Below are 14,344 nucleotides of genomic sequence, written 5' to 3' on the forward strand. Positions count from 1 at the left end.
ATTTACCATTGTATTGGGCGTGTTGGGGATACAAGAGACTCTTTGTTATTTGGTTGTAGGGTTGATTGAGAGAGACCATCTTCATCCTACGCCTCCTACGGATTGATAAATCTTAGGTCATCCACTTGAGGGAAATTTGCTACTATCTTACAAACCTCTGCACTTGGAGGTCCAACAACGTCTACAAGAAGAAGGCTGTGTAGTAGACATCATTGGCCGATGGACGAAGGTGAGGCATGGCGCGGGTCGGGGGAGGTTGTCGTCGGCAGGCGGCTCATCGGTGGCAGCAGGGTCGCGGGGCGGCCCGGGGTTGAATCACGCCGTCCTGCGGGGCCAGGGAGAGCGGTGATGCTGCGGCCAGCGGTCGGGCGGGTAGCGCGAGGGCCAAGCGCCTCCTGCACAGCGTACGTCGTGCGTGTGTTGGAGGGTGGCGGCGCCAGGAGGGGAGCGAGGGGAGAGATGGGTGGAGTGGGGATCATGGGGTGTGGGCTAGGTCATATGAGGGGCGCCGGGTTGGGCCGGTCGGACCTGGTGGGCTGCCTTGGCCATTTGGACCAAGTGGCCTAGGGGTCTTTTTCTTTCTTTCTTTCTTTTGGTTTTTCTGTTTTCTTTATTTCACCATTGCTTTCTATTTATTTCTGCTGCAAACCAATTTTGTTAAAAGTGCCACTGGTCAAAACAAATACTATTTAGTATATAGTACTGCCACAAAAGTTTGAGAGTAAGATGATTTCATATTAATTTTACTTAAATAGGAGCGATTTAAACGATGCTGTTTTGGATACTGTTTTGGATGCTAGGGTCAATTTGGGCATTTTAGTTATGTTGTTTTCCTAATCACAAATGACTATGGAATATTTGCAAAAATATGAACTATTTAGTTTTGCAGTTTGAAAAAGTAATTTATTTGACTTAATTTTAAATTTGAATTTGAACTTGGTTTGAATCAACGTGAGCTTATCAACAGTAACCATGGTGACGTGGCATCATTAATAGAGGGTTACTGTAGCTTAAATATCCGGGCGTCACATGACCTTAGGGCCATGGGGGCGGAGTAGACCACTAACATTAGTGGTGGGAGGGCTTCGTTTTTAGATCTTTCTTCGAGTTTTGTTAGGTTTTGTGTCCTGCTCAGGAAGGTGAGACGACAGAGGCTCCCTGGAGATGGAATAAGATTCTCCCCGCCTAGCCCCCGTTCTGGTGGTGCGTCTCACATCATCGGTGGGCGTGTGGAGGTGTGTCTTCGACGGATCTGTTTTTGGTGGATTTGCTCGGATCTGGTCGTCGTTCGTCTATGGCCGTGTGTCTTCAGTTTGGATCCTTCTGATCTACGCTAATCTTCATCGGGGATAGTTGCTGTTCTGGCGAACTGGTCCTATGAGGCCTCATCATGATGACTTCTCGGCTGTCTACTATAACAAGTTTGCCCGGTTCCAGCGAGGGAGGGGTGATGACAGCGGCACGCCTTCAGCTTGCTTAGTGCTTGTAGTCGTCGCTAGGTGGTCTATGAATCTTGATGTAATTTTTATTATTTCTTGTGTTTGTTGTACTACCATGATTGATCCAAAGTTTTTCCCGCGAGAAAAAAAAGGAAATCCCCAAGAAACAAAGCAGAGAAGAAGTTTTTTTTCTTTAGGAATAAGCAGAGAAGAAGCGGGCCTGAACATAGGAGGGCCGGCCTGACTGGCGGGGCAAACTGGCCAACTGGGCCTTATACCGGGCCTCGTTTCTTTGTCCTCGCTTTCCCCGGCGACTACAACACTTCTTCGCTATTCGCATATCTTCTGCCTCTGCCGCCGCCGCCGCCGCCGCCTCCTCCTTCTTCCCCAGCCGCCTCCGGTCCCGAGCAACCCCACCGACCCGCGCCATGGGACGACCAACGGGCGGCGCCTCGGCGTCGAAGAAGCCCAAGGCCAAGTCCAAGCCGAAGCAGCGCGGCGGCGTCGACTTCAAGGTAACCACCGCGACCGTCCCCAGAAGCGCTCCCCAGCCCCCAGTCTCCGCTCGGAGCCACCGCCGATGCTAACCCTTTAAGCTCTTGGTGGTTCGCAGAAGTACAAGCACAAGGTAGGGCGCAAGCTCCCGCCGCCGAAGAACGCCACCAACACGGAAATCAAGTCCAAACGTGAGTCGAGCCACATTGCTTCGTTGCTAGTAGTAAATTGGTTCTGACGTGTGGCGGCGCTTAACTAGGGTTGCTTTTGTTGTGTTTTTCTGCGTGCAGTGATCGTGCTGCCGGAGCAGACCATGGCGTCGGAGAGGGCGGGCATGGCGGTGAACAAGCGCGGGCTCACGCTGCGGGAGCTCCTGCAGCAGACGGTCCACTACAATCCCAAAGTGCGGCGAGGTGAGCTGCCCGTTACCCTCTGCCCCGGCGCATTGGGACGCCTAATACACTCTGTACACAGCAGCTCACGGCTGTTTTTTGTTGTTGTTGTTGTTGTAGCTGCAATGAATGGAATAAAGGATCTTGTCACCAAGCATCCAGCAGAGCTTAAACTGCACAAGGTTGCTATGATTGAGAAGCTGCAGGAACGGATATGTGACAGTGACAAGGTGGTTCGTGACTCGTTGTACAGTTTACTGCAGTCTCTTGTATTCCCATCCTTGAAAGAGGTAAACCCCCCCTCCCCTCTGCGACCGAATGTGCTGCTGGGATGACCAGAACATTTATTTGAACAATGGAGATACTATGTTTAGCCTTCTGCATCACCCTATATGCACAGGGTGCAAACTGAGTCTTGATCATGTGATGATTTTTTTCTTCATGAACCATAATGTACTAGCCTGCTTATTGATATTGACTGCATCTGCAAGTATAAATTGAAGCACCATTTCTACAAAATTTGATGATCATTGATAATGCATTGAGGTGCTCCAAACAGTGAAACTCTAAGCTTTCCTTTTTTTCTCTTCGCGAACCATAATGTAGCTGCTTATTGACTGCATATGCAAATATAAATTGAAACCCTATTTGTTGAAAACTTGTTGATCAGTGATAATTTTTAATGTGCTCCAAACAATGAAGCACCAAACATTCCTTCATTCTGGTTTAACCCACTATTGTCTAGTGTCTATTTTGTTTCGCGGACCCTGGAGTCTCTTCTAAGTAGTATAAGCTCATATATCCATATTTTTGCTTTTTTAGCATCTTATATTATTATTTTTCTCTTGACCTGCTCCAGTTTTCTATATCTACTCCTATTTTCTTGGCTTTAGATGTCATCATGTGATACTTTTCTGTTTATTACAGGACAATGCAATGTCTACCCGCAGTACACTATCTCTGTTGATGGCAAATGTTTTGAATGGAATGACACACCTATCTATGGATATCCAGTTAATGGCTTTCAGATTTTTGGAGCTCGTGGTCCTCAATTTCCCATCCTCTTTTCCCAGATATGCTGAACAGGTCAGTGGAGTTCAGTCATGTATTGATGTGTTGAAAGTTGAATGCTTGTTTTTGTGCTAATGAAGTCTAGTTTGTTAGAAATGCATTCAGACTGATTGTCATTCCTGCTAGGTGTGTAATTGGCCATATTCATTACTAATTAATAATTTCTTTTGCACCATTCCTTCTGACAGGCTTTCAACAACTTCGTTGCTGTACTGAGCAACGACAGAATCCATCTGCAGGATAAGAGTAAACTTAACAGTGTCCTTGCCGGGCTTGCCCACTGTCTTTCCTTGGTTGCTCGTGTGACGGAAAATGATGATGCATCAAATCGACTGGTTTGTGCAGTTAGCAAGCTGAATCTTTTCTTCCTTCATTTTTTTCTTCCCGCACCTGGAACTGTGATGGCGAACTTGGTGAAATAGCAAGTGCACATGTTCTGAAATGTAGAATACGTATAATGTAATGATCGAAATCTTTGCTCGTGATCTACAGGTTCATAACCGTCCTATGGGAGAACTTTGGAAACCTACCCTTGACGAAGATAACCCTGGAAGTGGTAAGTCTTGTAAACACCATCCTCTTTTGTTGCTTCCTTAGTTGCAATGAAATTTGTGCAGCTTCACCATGCCGCCACATTTTATAAAGTTTTAAGGAACGAATAACGCTGAGTGTGAATTTAGTTGTAACATGATCAGAGAAACCCCAATATTTAGCCGCTTGAGCACTCAACTCCCTAGATATTTAACACTTCAACATTGTTTTCAATGGGATCTACCGTCTGCTAAGTGCTAACCTGGTCACGAAATAAGTGAACTCCGAATACTAATTATTGGGATAGCTTTTGAGAAGGGTCATTTTCTGTTTTCGTTATGATCAGCAGATCTGAAAGTGTATAATCAGGAGAGTTAACTGACATATAATTGATTTGGATTGTTTAGTTGGATTCGGAATATGAAGTAAGAGCAAAACTGTAAGAAATGGCATTTTTTTATGGGTGATAGCATAAGCAGCTATTACAGCCCTATAGCAGCATATTTTCTTATCTTGTAGATACACATGACACATCTTACCTGACTATTTGCTACTTTCGGTTATGTTCTTCTGTAATTTCATCCTTATTATTGTATTATCTTATTCACTTACTGCATTGCAGGAGCATTTGCAACATCTGATGTACTAATAAAACTTCAGAACCTCATCCGAATTCTCGTTAATTCGATAGAGGTTTCAGCTTCAGAAATCTGTGCAAAGCCAGCTAATGATGCTCAGTCAAGTGAAGCATTATTATCAGCCCTTCATTGTCTGCATCTAATATGTACAACATTTATTCACGAGGCAAAGAAATCTCAGATGGAATTTGGTAGATCAAATACTCAGTTTGGGCCTGATTGGCTGAATAGTTCTGTGTTGGTATATCTAAAGAAATTATGGGGAGTGAAACGCTTGTTTCATGAGAAGGTATGAAGTTGTTCCTGCTAATTACTAACTATTAGAGCGAAACATTGTATGGTTTGATTTTGTAGCTCTGGAGGGATCATAACAAATTGCTGAATAAATCCAACATAAGTTGACTAGGAGGTAATGGAGGATTCCTTAATGGTCTCATTAGAACACGCGACCTTAAACAATGTAGGACTTGGAAGAGCACCAGAATTTGGGGCCTCCTTGGTTCATAGGACAGGAATATCATAGGGATAGGAAAATCATAGGAAGTGAGGCCTCCTTTGGTTCATAGGGTAGGAAAATTATAGGAATAGAAAAGTCATAGGAAATGAGATGACATGTATCTCAAATCCTATAGAATAGGAATAGGAAAGGGATGTCCTTTACTCCTTTGGTTCAAATCATAGGATTTTTTCCATTGAGTATATGCTAATGTTTATTTTCCTATGAAATGTGGAGGGTAGGAAGGATTCGTCCGTAGGAATAGGATTTTATTCCTCCTACAAACCAAAGGACTCTAAAGGAAATTTTCCTCTAGAAATCCTATCCTATAGAATTCCTACAAAATTCCTCCAAACCAAAGGAGACCTGAGATGATATGCATCTCAATTCCTATAGGGAAAGAGATGTCATTTGATGCATATGATAGGAATTTTTCCATTGAGTCTAGGCTAATGTTAATTTTTTTCCCATTGAAATGTGAAGGATTCGTTCCTATCCTACATAGGAATAGGAAATCCATTCCTACAAACCAAAGGGCTCCAAAGGAATTCTTCCTTTGAAAATCCAATCCTATAGAATTCCTATGAAATTCCTACAAACCAAAGGAGGCCTGGATGTTATGTTTTCCAGATTCCTACAAGATGAGAAATGCTGAAACCTGAAGGACAGACCTAGTGCTAGAAGCTCCCACGCCAGGTGGGGTCTGGGGAAGGATTATACGAGGTTGTCAGACAGGGGAAGCACATGAAATTGTGACACCCTACCCAAAATTTATGGGATGGTCTCCTTATGAGTCATTCCTTTCTTCTGACGTCCTGTTAGGAAACATTTCTATGGGAACTCAATCCTCCAAAATTCTTATGTTTTTCCTTTGTTCCGAATGGCACATAAAGTTGCTGGTCCTATTTGTGGATTAGTGGATAGAATGTCCGTGCATTTGTAGTGCATTAATGTATACAGAACATTTGGTTTTTAATTTGTTGGTAATTATATGCTTTTGTACTTAAGTATTGACTTGTGATGTTAACGGAGCTCTTGTGTTAACATAAGACATTTAATCCTGCTTTCTTCAGAAGGTTTTTGCCATAACAAACATATTGCTCACAGCTTATCTTGGTTCTTATGAACTTGTGTTTCTCATGGCAGGGAGATGACAGATTTTTCGTCTTCAATCTGAAAATTGCTGAACTCTTTTTGTGCTTGAGCACATGTGTGGATGATACAATGTTTCCAGCTGAGGAGTTATGCCAGTTTGTATCTTCTTTATTTACAAAGGTTGTCTGTGGTTTGAACAGTTTCAACAAGTGATGTGTATTGTTGCCCTTGCTGATAAATCTTAGGCGTCTTCTGTTTTTTCCTCTGCCATTTCATTATTATATTTTTCTGATTGGTGATCTCTTTTGATTTACCAGGCAAAAGTACTTCGTAACAAGGATCTCATGGAAACGCATTTGAGTCCACTTATAACTTGTATATCGGGTCTTATAGCCAATTGTGCAGATGACTCAAAAGGATATTTGTTGGAGGTATGGCTGATTTCCTTTTACTGATCTGTCAATATGTTGGTTATTTTGCAACTTCATCGAAATAAGAGTATATTGAACTGCAGGCATTTACAGATGCATTTAGAGATTCCAAGGTGGATTGCAAGCTAATGTTGCCGTATTTGGATGCAGTGGGAGAAATGCTACTTCCTGTAGGTGCTTTTATTGGAACTTAAATTGTTTCTGTATGTGTTGTGATGTAATATATTTAATCATCCAGAAAAATAGCTCGCCTGCATGTACATAATTCTGATATGGATTACAAAATTGCTGCATGGATTAAAAAGGTTAAGGTAGTCATATTGTACTCTATGAAACATAGAATGGCGAGTTCAAACACATCACTAAGAGAAACGAAAAAAGATAAATTCTGACAAATGATCAATCGGAAAGAAAAATAACATGGCAAAACTCAGCTCTCACAGCAAACTTCTCCTTTCCCTCCTAACACCAGCCAATCATGTTGAGAATTGATCATTTGAAAAATTGAGTGTCCGTAACCTGTTAATCATTTTTCTGTAGATATGTTTTGAGTTTCTTTCTAGTGAACTTTTCATGTCAATTTGTGGTGTGACCAATACAAGATACTTCCCCGCACTTAATCATTCTGTATGTTTAGCTGAAAACAACATCAGAGTACTGATGTATGATGTGTTTCCTAACATTTTTCTTTTATCCTTGCTTAGGAGAAATCAGGGATATGGTTTACTGAAATTGATTCAGGCTTATCGGAATATCGTAGCGCTTGGATAGGCGAGCTTCCTGGAATATTGCTACAATCAGTTGATAAAGCTCCCTCAGTTACAAAGGTATGTTGAGTTTATTTGTCGAGTAGAGAGCTGTTAAACCATTCGTCAACATAGTCATTATAGCCAGGTTACACATCTGCAGTTAACCTTCTCAATAAATTATGTTAATTTATGATGATATGAACTATCATAGGTTGTTTTGGAGCTTCTCCTAAAAATCGGACAGTATTTCCCTACAACTGAGTTTGGAAACCTGCGTCCCTTCATACAGTTATTTGGCACTAAATGTAAGTAATCCACTTTTCAAGACATCTTATCCTCTGTTTTAATCTTCAGCTAATCTCATTTTGCCAACAGCATCATCTGGAACGGTAGAGGCTGGGCCTTTTGTTAGCCTTCCACATGATTGCCAAGAACTTGTCATTTCATGCCTTTATTACTTCTCCAGTCTGCTCCCTGACACAATCGAGCCATTGGCCTGTTGTTGCTTAAGTAAGTTTTTTTATTCAACAGTACCACTTTATTCCACAACCATTCCTCATTGAGGTTTGTGGATAATATATAATTATATAATGCAGGTGATAAGCTGGACTCCCTCATGTTAATTAGGATTATTGAAGTTCTACAATCAACATACAAGGCTGGGAATCTACAGATAACAGAGCAACTCAGTTTCTTGTCATTATTAATGGCACGATTTGATGTTAATTGTGGTGAGTACCACAACATGCTTTTTTGACATGTACTTATGTGTACCAGTGGAGTGCAAAGTTTGCTCTTATTAAGTTGGTTATGTGGCTAATTTTTTAAAATGTTTTATGGAGTGACTACAATATGATAGTCATTGTCGGTGACAAGACTTCATAATACAAAATGGAAGGTTCTTCTTAGCAGAAACAATGGAAAACTTCTGAAAGATTGCAGATATTCCTTTAAACTTAAAAGATGTATCGCCATGATCCTTGAAACATATAAATGCAGCCTCTTGAAAACATACAGCCTCATGATAAAATGCAATCTGGATTTTGCATTTCAACCCTCATGATACCCAGAAAAATGCAACAACCTCGCAATGATAATCCAATGTGATGGCGGCAGGCACTACTGTCTTCATTGCTCTTTCTGGCGAGTTTCAAAGCATGGGGTCATGAGTGGATCACTACCTGTACCGTCACCTCTCAGGCCCCTCGCTGCTTCGCATACTCTCTGAACCTACTTGCATGCTGCCGCTGCTGTCTCATTCTGTTCGTGTGCTACCTCTGCCTTGCTGTGAGAGGTGAAGGTGGCAGATGAAGAGAGACTAAAGAGGGGTTTAGATGAGGCGGCTGCCTGTAGGAGGGATTGGAGGGTGGGGGATGCGGTGTACATTGAGGGTAGGAGGGGGTGAGGTGGTGGTAGAGGAAGTTTAGTTGATTTTTTTCAGTCTCAAGGGGTGTATGTACCATTGTGACCGACTACGTTTTATGCCCTCACTAAGGTTTATTTTTTGAATAGTTATGTGTGCACTTCAATTATTTTTTACTTTTTCCTGACACTTGCCTTTGAATTTGTTAATTTAGGCATGTCCTGTACTCTGGAGGATGCCGAAAAGGTCTCAAATTGGAAGACTTTCAAGACCTTGAATCACTTAATTTTGACTTACTTATCTGAGATGGGTGATGGCTCCCTGGTCCTTGAATTGATGTGGAATAATTTATCTAATGAGATTGTGAGCTTTTGAAACTGTTATCTTTTATGTATTCTCACAACAACCATTGAACTCATGTTAGCTTTACCGCAGGCACGAAAACCATCATTGCATAACATGAATGGTCTGTTTAGAATTATTGTCACACTCGATGCAGCAACAAATAAGCTCATGAATGAAGATTTCATTAAGCTTATAGCTGGCTACTTGGTCGACGCTGCTCTGGTGAGTACCCTTCTGTATTCGAAAGTTGATACATTTTTAAGCTTATTGCAACCAGCATTATTTTCCAAGCACCCAGTATTATTTTCCAGCTAATTTTAAGCCTTACAGAAATGGCCTTATACTCCCTCTGTTCCTAAATATTTGTCTTTTTAGAGATTTCAAATGGACACCACATACGTATGTATATAGACATGTTTTAAAGTGTAGATTCACTCATTTTGCTCCGTATGTAGTCACTTGTTGAAATCTCTAGAAAGACAAATATTTAGGAACGGAGGGAGTATATGTTATAAAGATATTCAAAATGGTGGTTAGATTGAGCACTACTTGGTGTTTAGAACACCCCTGTCACCTCATACAAACGTACTCCCTCCGTCCCATAATGTAAGACGTTTTTTGACACTAGACTAGTGTCAAAAAACGTCTTACATTATGGGACGGAGGGAGTATTTGGCATAATATAATTTACTATTTTGAACATATTACTTAACTGATAGACCGTGTTTCTGGTGGTAGCGCAGGTCATATGGGTGATGCTAAGAGCATTTAATGACTGTCTTTATTATTTGATTAGCATGCGGTGTGCCATCATTCACATGCTTCTCCTGACCACCATTTCTTGATTAACTCCTTGTGTTCTCTTTGCACTCCACTGTTGGTTGTGGATGTGAATTAATTTCACCCCCTGTTATAATGCATCTGCAGGATTTGTCAAAAACAAATGAAGTGGGCTTTCAATCTGATAAGACAAGATTATTTCAATACTTCATAAAGCCCTGCATAATCATTTTTGAGCAGAATGACAAGGTTCTCTGCTGCACATTGGAGATGCTTAAATCTTTCGCAGCAGATGAGCATAGATTTTCATCTGTCTCCAGTTCAGATTACCCAAGGGAGCTTTCACAACGAGTTTGTGTTGTCACAACCATACTGGTCTTCTTATTCAATGATCGGAGGCTCCATCCAAATCTTTCTTTGAGTAAAACGGCTATCAAAGGCATCCTGCATTATATAAGGCATCAGCTGGTGAGCAATGATGACACAGATCCCTTTCTTTGGTAGTCATATAGATATACTTTGAGACTCCTTCAAATAGAACATTTTTGTTTCATAATGTGTTAATTTGAGAGTGAAAGCATAAAATAATAATGTAGCTCAGATAGGCTTGTTCTAATGATAGTTTCTGTGATACCATGGGTAGCTTTGCTTTGCAGTTCCTAAATGTATTTAGACTTCGGACAGACTGGCAATGGTTTTAATTTAAGTGAATTCTTGCTGCAGGATTCTAATTTGCCTGATGTAACATATGGACAAAAGCAGAAATTAAAATTTGCATTTGAGCAACTCAAGACCAAAGCATTGCAGTTGAACTGTTGGGATAGAAGTGAGCTTGTAGGGATTTCAAGCACCACATAACGTCATGTGAGTAACTAGATTTTGATTTGCCACTTATTTTTGTTTTCAAATTAAACTTTCATCTGTTTCTGACAGGCACAGCCATCTGATGACTTCATCTGTTCTGATATTGGATAGAGGGCCCAATGAAGAGGGTGTGCTGGGGAATGTGCCGCATTTTTCAATTTAAGAGTCGCATTGCAGAGGTGGCCCTACATCTGTAGCATAGCTGTTACAAGCAGTCTATTGAAGGTTGTTACTTACCGATAAAGGTAAGAAATGCTGCTGGATAACATTATCATATACTAATTTTGTTACACGTCTACCAGGTGTCAATCAATTGATACGTTGTACTGGTTGTTTTATTATTTAGCCTACCAAAATTCCTCCATTTTCCCAACAGTTCTTGTTTAGCAATCATGTGCATATTCTCTTAATGACAGCAGTATCATCTTATTGCAGGTGGTCAGAAAAGGTGTACCGTTGATGTTTCTGGCGCTATGTGAACTGCCAATCCAAAGACTTCCAGCGAAGTACAGTTCAAATTGCTCTGACTTTAGTCATTAGTAGTAGTACGATAGAAGTTGCGACTTTCTTTGTGATGCCTTGAAACTGTTTGTCGTGTACTATTCTACCCAAGCTGATTGCGCCAAAATCGATGTGTTGTGATCACTACATAGATGTTAAGGTTAGTCTCGACTGCCATGTAAATGCAGAAATTTTGATCTCAGTTTTCTCGATCCTATTTTGTTGCATTTTGATCTCGTGAAAACTATTTCTAGGGGAGGCTTCTATGCGTTTGGTAGCGCTTTCAGCGGCCTGGACTTATGCACCTTCTTTCCCCTCCCATGTTCTTGCATGGTATCAGCTGTGGTCACTGTTTTTAAAGTGACAGGGTTTAGAAACTACGGATTTGCCAAGTGTCATCTAACACGTATACTATTTGATTAACCAAAAAGAAAAAGGGAAAAAACCCATACAAATCTCCGCCTAAAATCAAATGATGTGGAGTTAGATGAGAATATAGAATCTCAACCACAACACTTCGTAACCGGGAAAAGAAGACCTGCTTTCAGCAGCCTGTAGTGCAGCACCGCTCGTACCCTTGCAACAGTTTGCAGCACCACCTGCTACGCTACGAAATGCTTGCACTCGTCTGCAGCTTGCAGAGTCGTGGGCAAGCTGCAGCAGCAGAGCCCAGGCTTGCAATTGTTAGAACAGGGTTGTGCTGTGTGTGTAGTTATCATATTGTATAGGGGCTTCTTTGCTTATTTCCCTTCATGTATATGTGCTGGCCTGTTGGCCCGATGGAATATAGGCTCACTTCATAACATGGTATAAGAGCTAGGGTTAGGTTCCCCAGCCGCCACCGCCGCCTCTGGTCGTCGCCGCCGCCGCCGGCCGCCGCTCCTCTCTTCATCGAGCCTCTCCCCTCTTCTTCCTGGTAGCTGCTGCCGCCTGCTGGTCCAGGCCGCCGCCGTTCCAGGCCGCTGCTGCCGCCGTCCTTCCCGGCCGGCGCCGCCGCCTCAACGTGCTGCTGCTGCCCTTCAATGAGCTGTTGTTGCTGCTGCTCCTCTTCTCTGCTACTGCTGCTGCTCTTCTTCAACGAGCTGCTGCTGCTGCTCTTCTTCAACGAGCTGTTGCTGCTGCTCTTCAAAGTGCGGCTGCTGCTGCTCTTCTCCTCCTGGTCTACTGCTGCCATCAAGCTGTGCCTCCTGCTGCTGCTGGTCTTCAACGAGCTGCTGTTGCTGCTCTGCTGCAATGGCGCCCTCCACCACCACCGGTGCTGTCCCAGTCCCACGATGTCCTGTTATCTTCAACGGACAGAACTACAGGGACTGGGTGCAGCACATGAAGCTGCACATGAGGGGCCAGCTGGTCTGGGAGCACCTCTCTGGTGCTCTGCCTTGTCCCCTGCTGCCCACTCCTCCAGCTGAGTTGGCCTTCCCTGTTGATGCCGATGAAACCAAGCAACGTGAGATGCTAGATGCTTTTGAAGAGGCCACTGAAGAGTATCAGAATCAACTCCACTTATACAAGCAATGGACAAATGATGATGCTCGAGCCTCTTCTATCTTGGTGAACAGCATGGATGTTGATCTCACCATGGATGTGGTGGCCCTTACCACTGCATATCAGATGTGGGAGCACCTTCGCCATCGCTATGAGTCTACAGGGGATGCCATGTATCTCTCTGTTGTTCGTCAAGAGCAACAACTACAACAGGGAGATGCTACTGTGGATGATTTCTACAAGGAGATGTCGGCGGTGTGGCGCCAATTGGACTCTCTGGGAGCTGATGTTTGTCGCAGATGTCAGTGTTGTGTGCGGCAACAAGCTAAGCTGGAGGTTCGTCGCCTCTACGACTTCCTCACTCGCCTCCGGCCGGAGTTCGAGCAGAGTCGTGCTCAGCTATTGGCACGCCATCCTCGGCTCTCTACTCTGGAGGCCCTTGCTGAGGTGCGATCTGAGGAGGTGCGCCTACGGAGCACGGGCTTATTGCCATCCTCTTCAGCAGTCCTGGCTGCCCGCGTTCCACCACCGCTGCCTGGTGTGCCCTCTTCTACACAGGTGGCAGCAACCTCCACTAGTGCTTTCTGCAACTACTGCAAGCAGGATGGTCACATGATCACGGAGTGCATCAAGAGGAGGAAACAGGGTCGCCGTGGTGGCCGTCCTCAAAAGGACTCGGGAGGCTCCTCTAATTCTCGTGAGGGCTCCCTTGAGAAGGTTCACCAGGAGATGCTCACCTTGCTGCGCCGCCTTACTGCTTCTGCACCATCCTCAGGTTCTGCTGGTTCTGCTGGTCAGACGTCTGGTCCACCACCGCACTCTTCGTCAGGTACATCTTTGCCCTGGATTCTTGATTCTGGGGCCTCCTTCCACATGACACCACACAGAGATCATCTTTGTGCTGTCAATTCCGTGCCTTCTCCTCTTACAGTTCAGACTGCAGATGGCACTTCTCTTTCTGTTGCCGCAAGAGGGACTCTTTCCACGTCTTCTTTTCATGTCCCTGCCGTTTCTCATGTTCCTAAACTGACTATGCAACTTCTATCTGCTGGTCAACTTACTGACTTGGGTTGTCGTGTTATTCTGGATTCTGACTCTTGTTGTGTTCAGGATCGTCGTACGGGGACTCTGGTTGGGATCGGTCCTCGGCGCCATGACTCTCAGCGCCTTTGGGAGCTCGATTGGCTGCGCCTTCCTTCCGCTGCGTCCTCTAGCCAGTCGGACATCACCACCCCTTTTGCTTCAGCTGCCACCTCCACCACATCCTTCGCTCAGTGGCATCATCGATTGGGTCACATTTGTGGCTCCCGCTTGTCTTCTTTGGTTAGGAGTGGTGTTCTAGGGTCTGTATCTGGTGATAGTTCACTAACTTGTATGGGTTGTAAGCTTGGCAAGCAGATACAACTTCCATATCCCTCTAGTAATTCTGTTTCTCAACGACCTTTTGAACTTGTTCACTCTGATGTATGGGGTCCTGCCCCCTTTGTTTCGAAAGGGGGTCACAAATATTATATAATTTTCATTGATGATTTTTCTCGCCACACTTGGATCTACTTTATGTCATCTCGTAGTCAAGTGCTTCAAATTTACAAGTCGTTTGCTACCATGGTTCGCACTCAGTATGATTCCTCTGTTCGAGTTTTTCGTGCTGATTCGGCTGGCGAGTACT

General features: G+C 43.5%; 1 protein-coding gene across 3 annotated transcripts; it reads left to right on the top strand.

The window, feature by feature from the left end:
• The first annotated feature begins 1,725 nt into the window (after nt 1-1,725).
• On the top strand, nt 1,726-11,434 carry LOC123189471 (uncharacterized). Of its 3 annotated transcripts, none has more exons than XM_044601897.1 (21): nt 1,726-1,954; nt 2,053-2,125; nt 2,225-2,347; nt 2,447-2,616; nt 3,254-3,412; nt 3,586-3,732; nt 3,890-3,953; nt 4,551-4,855; nt 6,209-6,337; nt 6,475-6,588; nt 6,672-6,758; nt 7,293-7,415; nt 7,549-7,642; nt 7,713-7,847; nt 7,934-8,068; nt 8,915-9,063; nt 9,136-9,267; nt 9,973-10,293; nt 10,549-10,689; nt 10,759-10,934; nt 11,125-11,434. In XM_044601897.1, exons 1-19 carry the CDS (start codon nt 1,868-1,870, stop codon nt 10,681-10,683), a joined length of 2,682 nt encoding a protein of 893 aa, XP_044457832.1. In that variant the 5' UTR covers nt 1,726-1,867; the 3' UTR covers nt 10,684-10,689; nt 10,759-10,934; nt 11,125-11,434. The 3 variants fall into 3 exon arrangements, with proteins under 3 accessions (XP_044457832.1, XP_044457834.1, XP_044457833.1); XM_044601899.1 differs by having other exon boundaries at nt 10,765-10,934; XM_044601898.1 differs by having other exon boundaries at nt 10,801-10,934.
• The last annotated feature ends 2,910 nt before the right edge of the window (nt 11,435-14,344 follow it).

This window comes from Triticum aestivum, chromosome 2A (assembly GCF_018294505.1).
Source record: "Triticum aestivum cultivar Chinese Spring chromosome 2A, IWGSC CS RefSeq v2.1, whole genome shotgun sequence".
Taxonomy (NCBI): Eukaryota; Viridiplantae; Streptophyta; class Magnoliopsida; order Poales; family Poaceae; genus Triticum; species Triticum aestivum.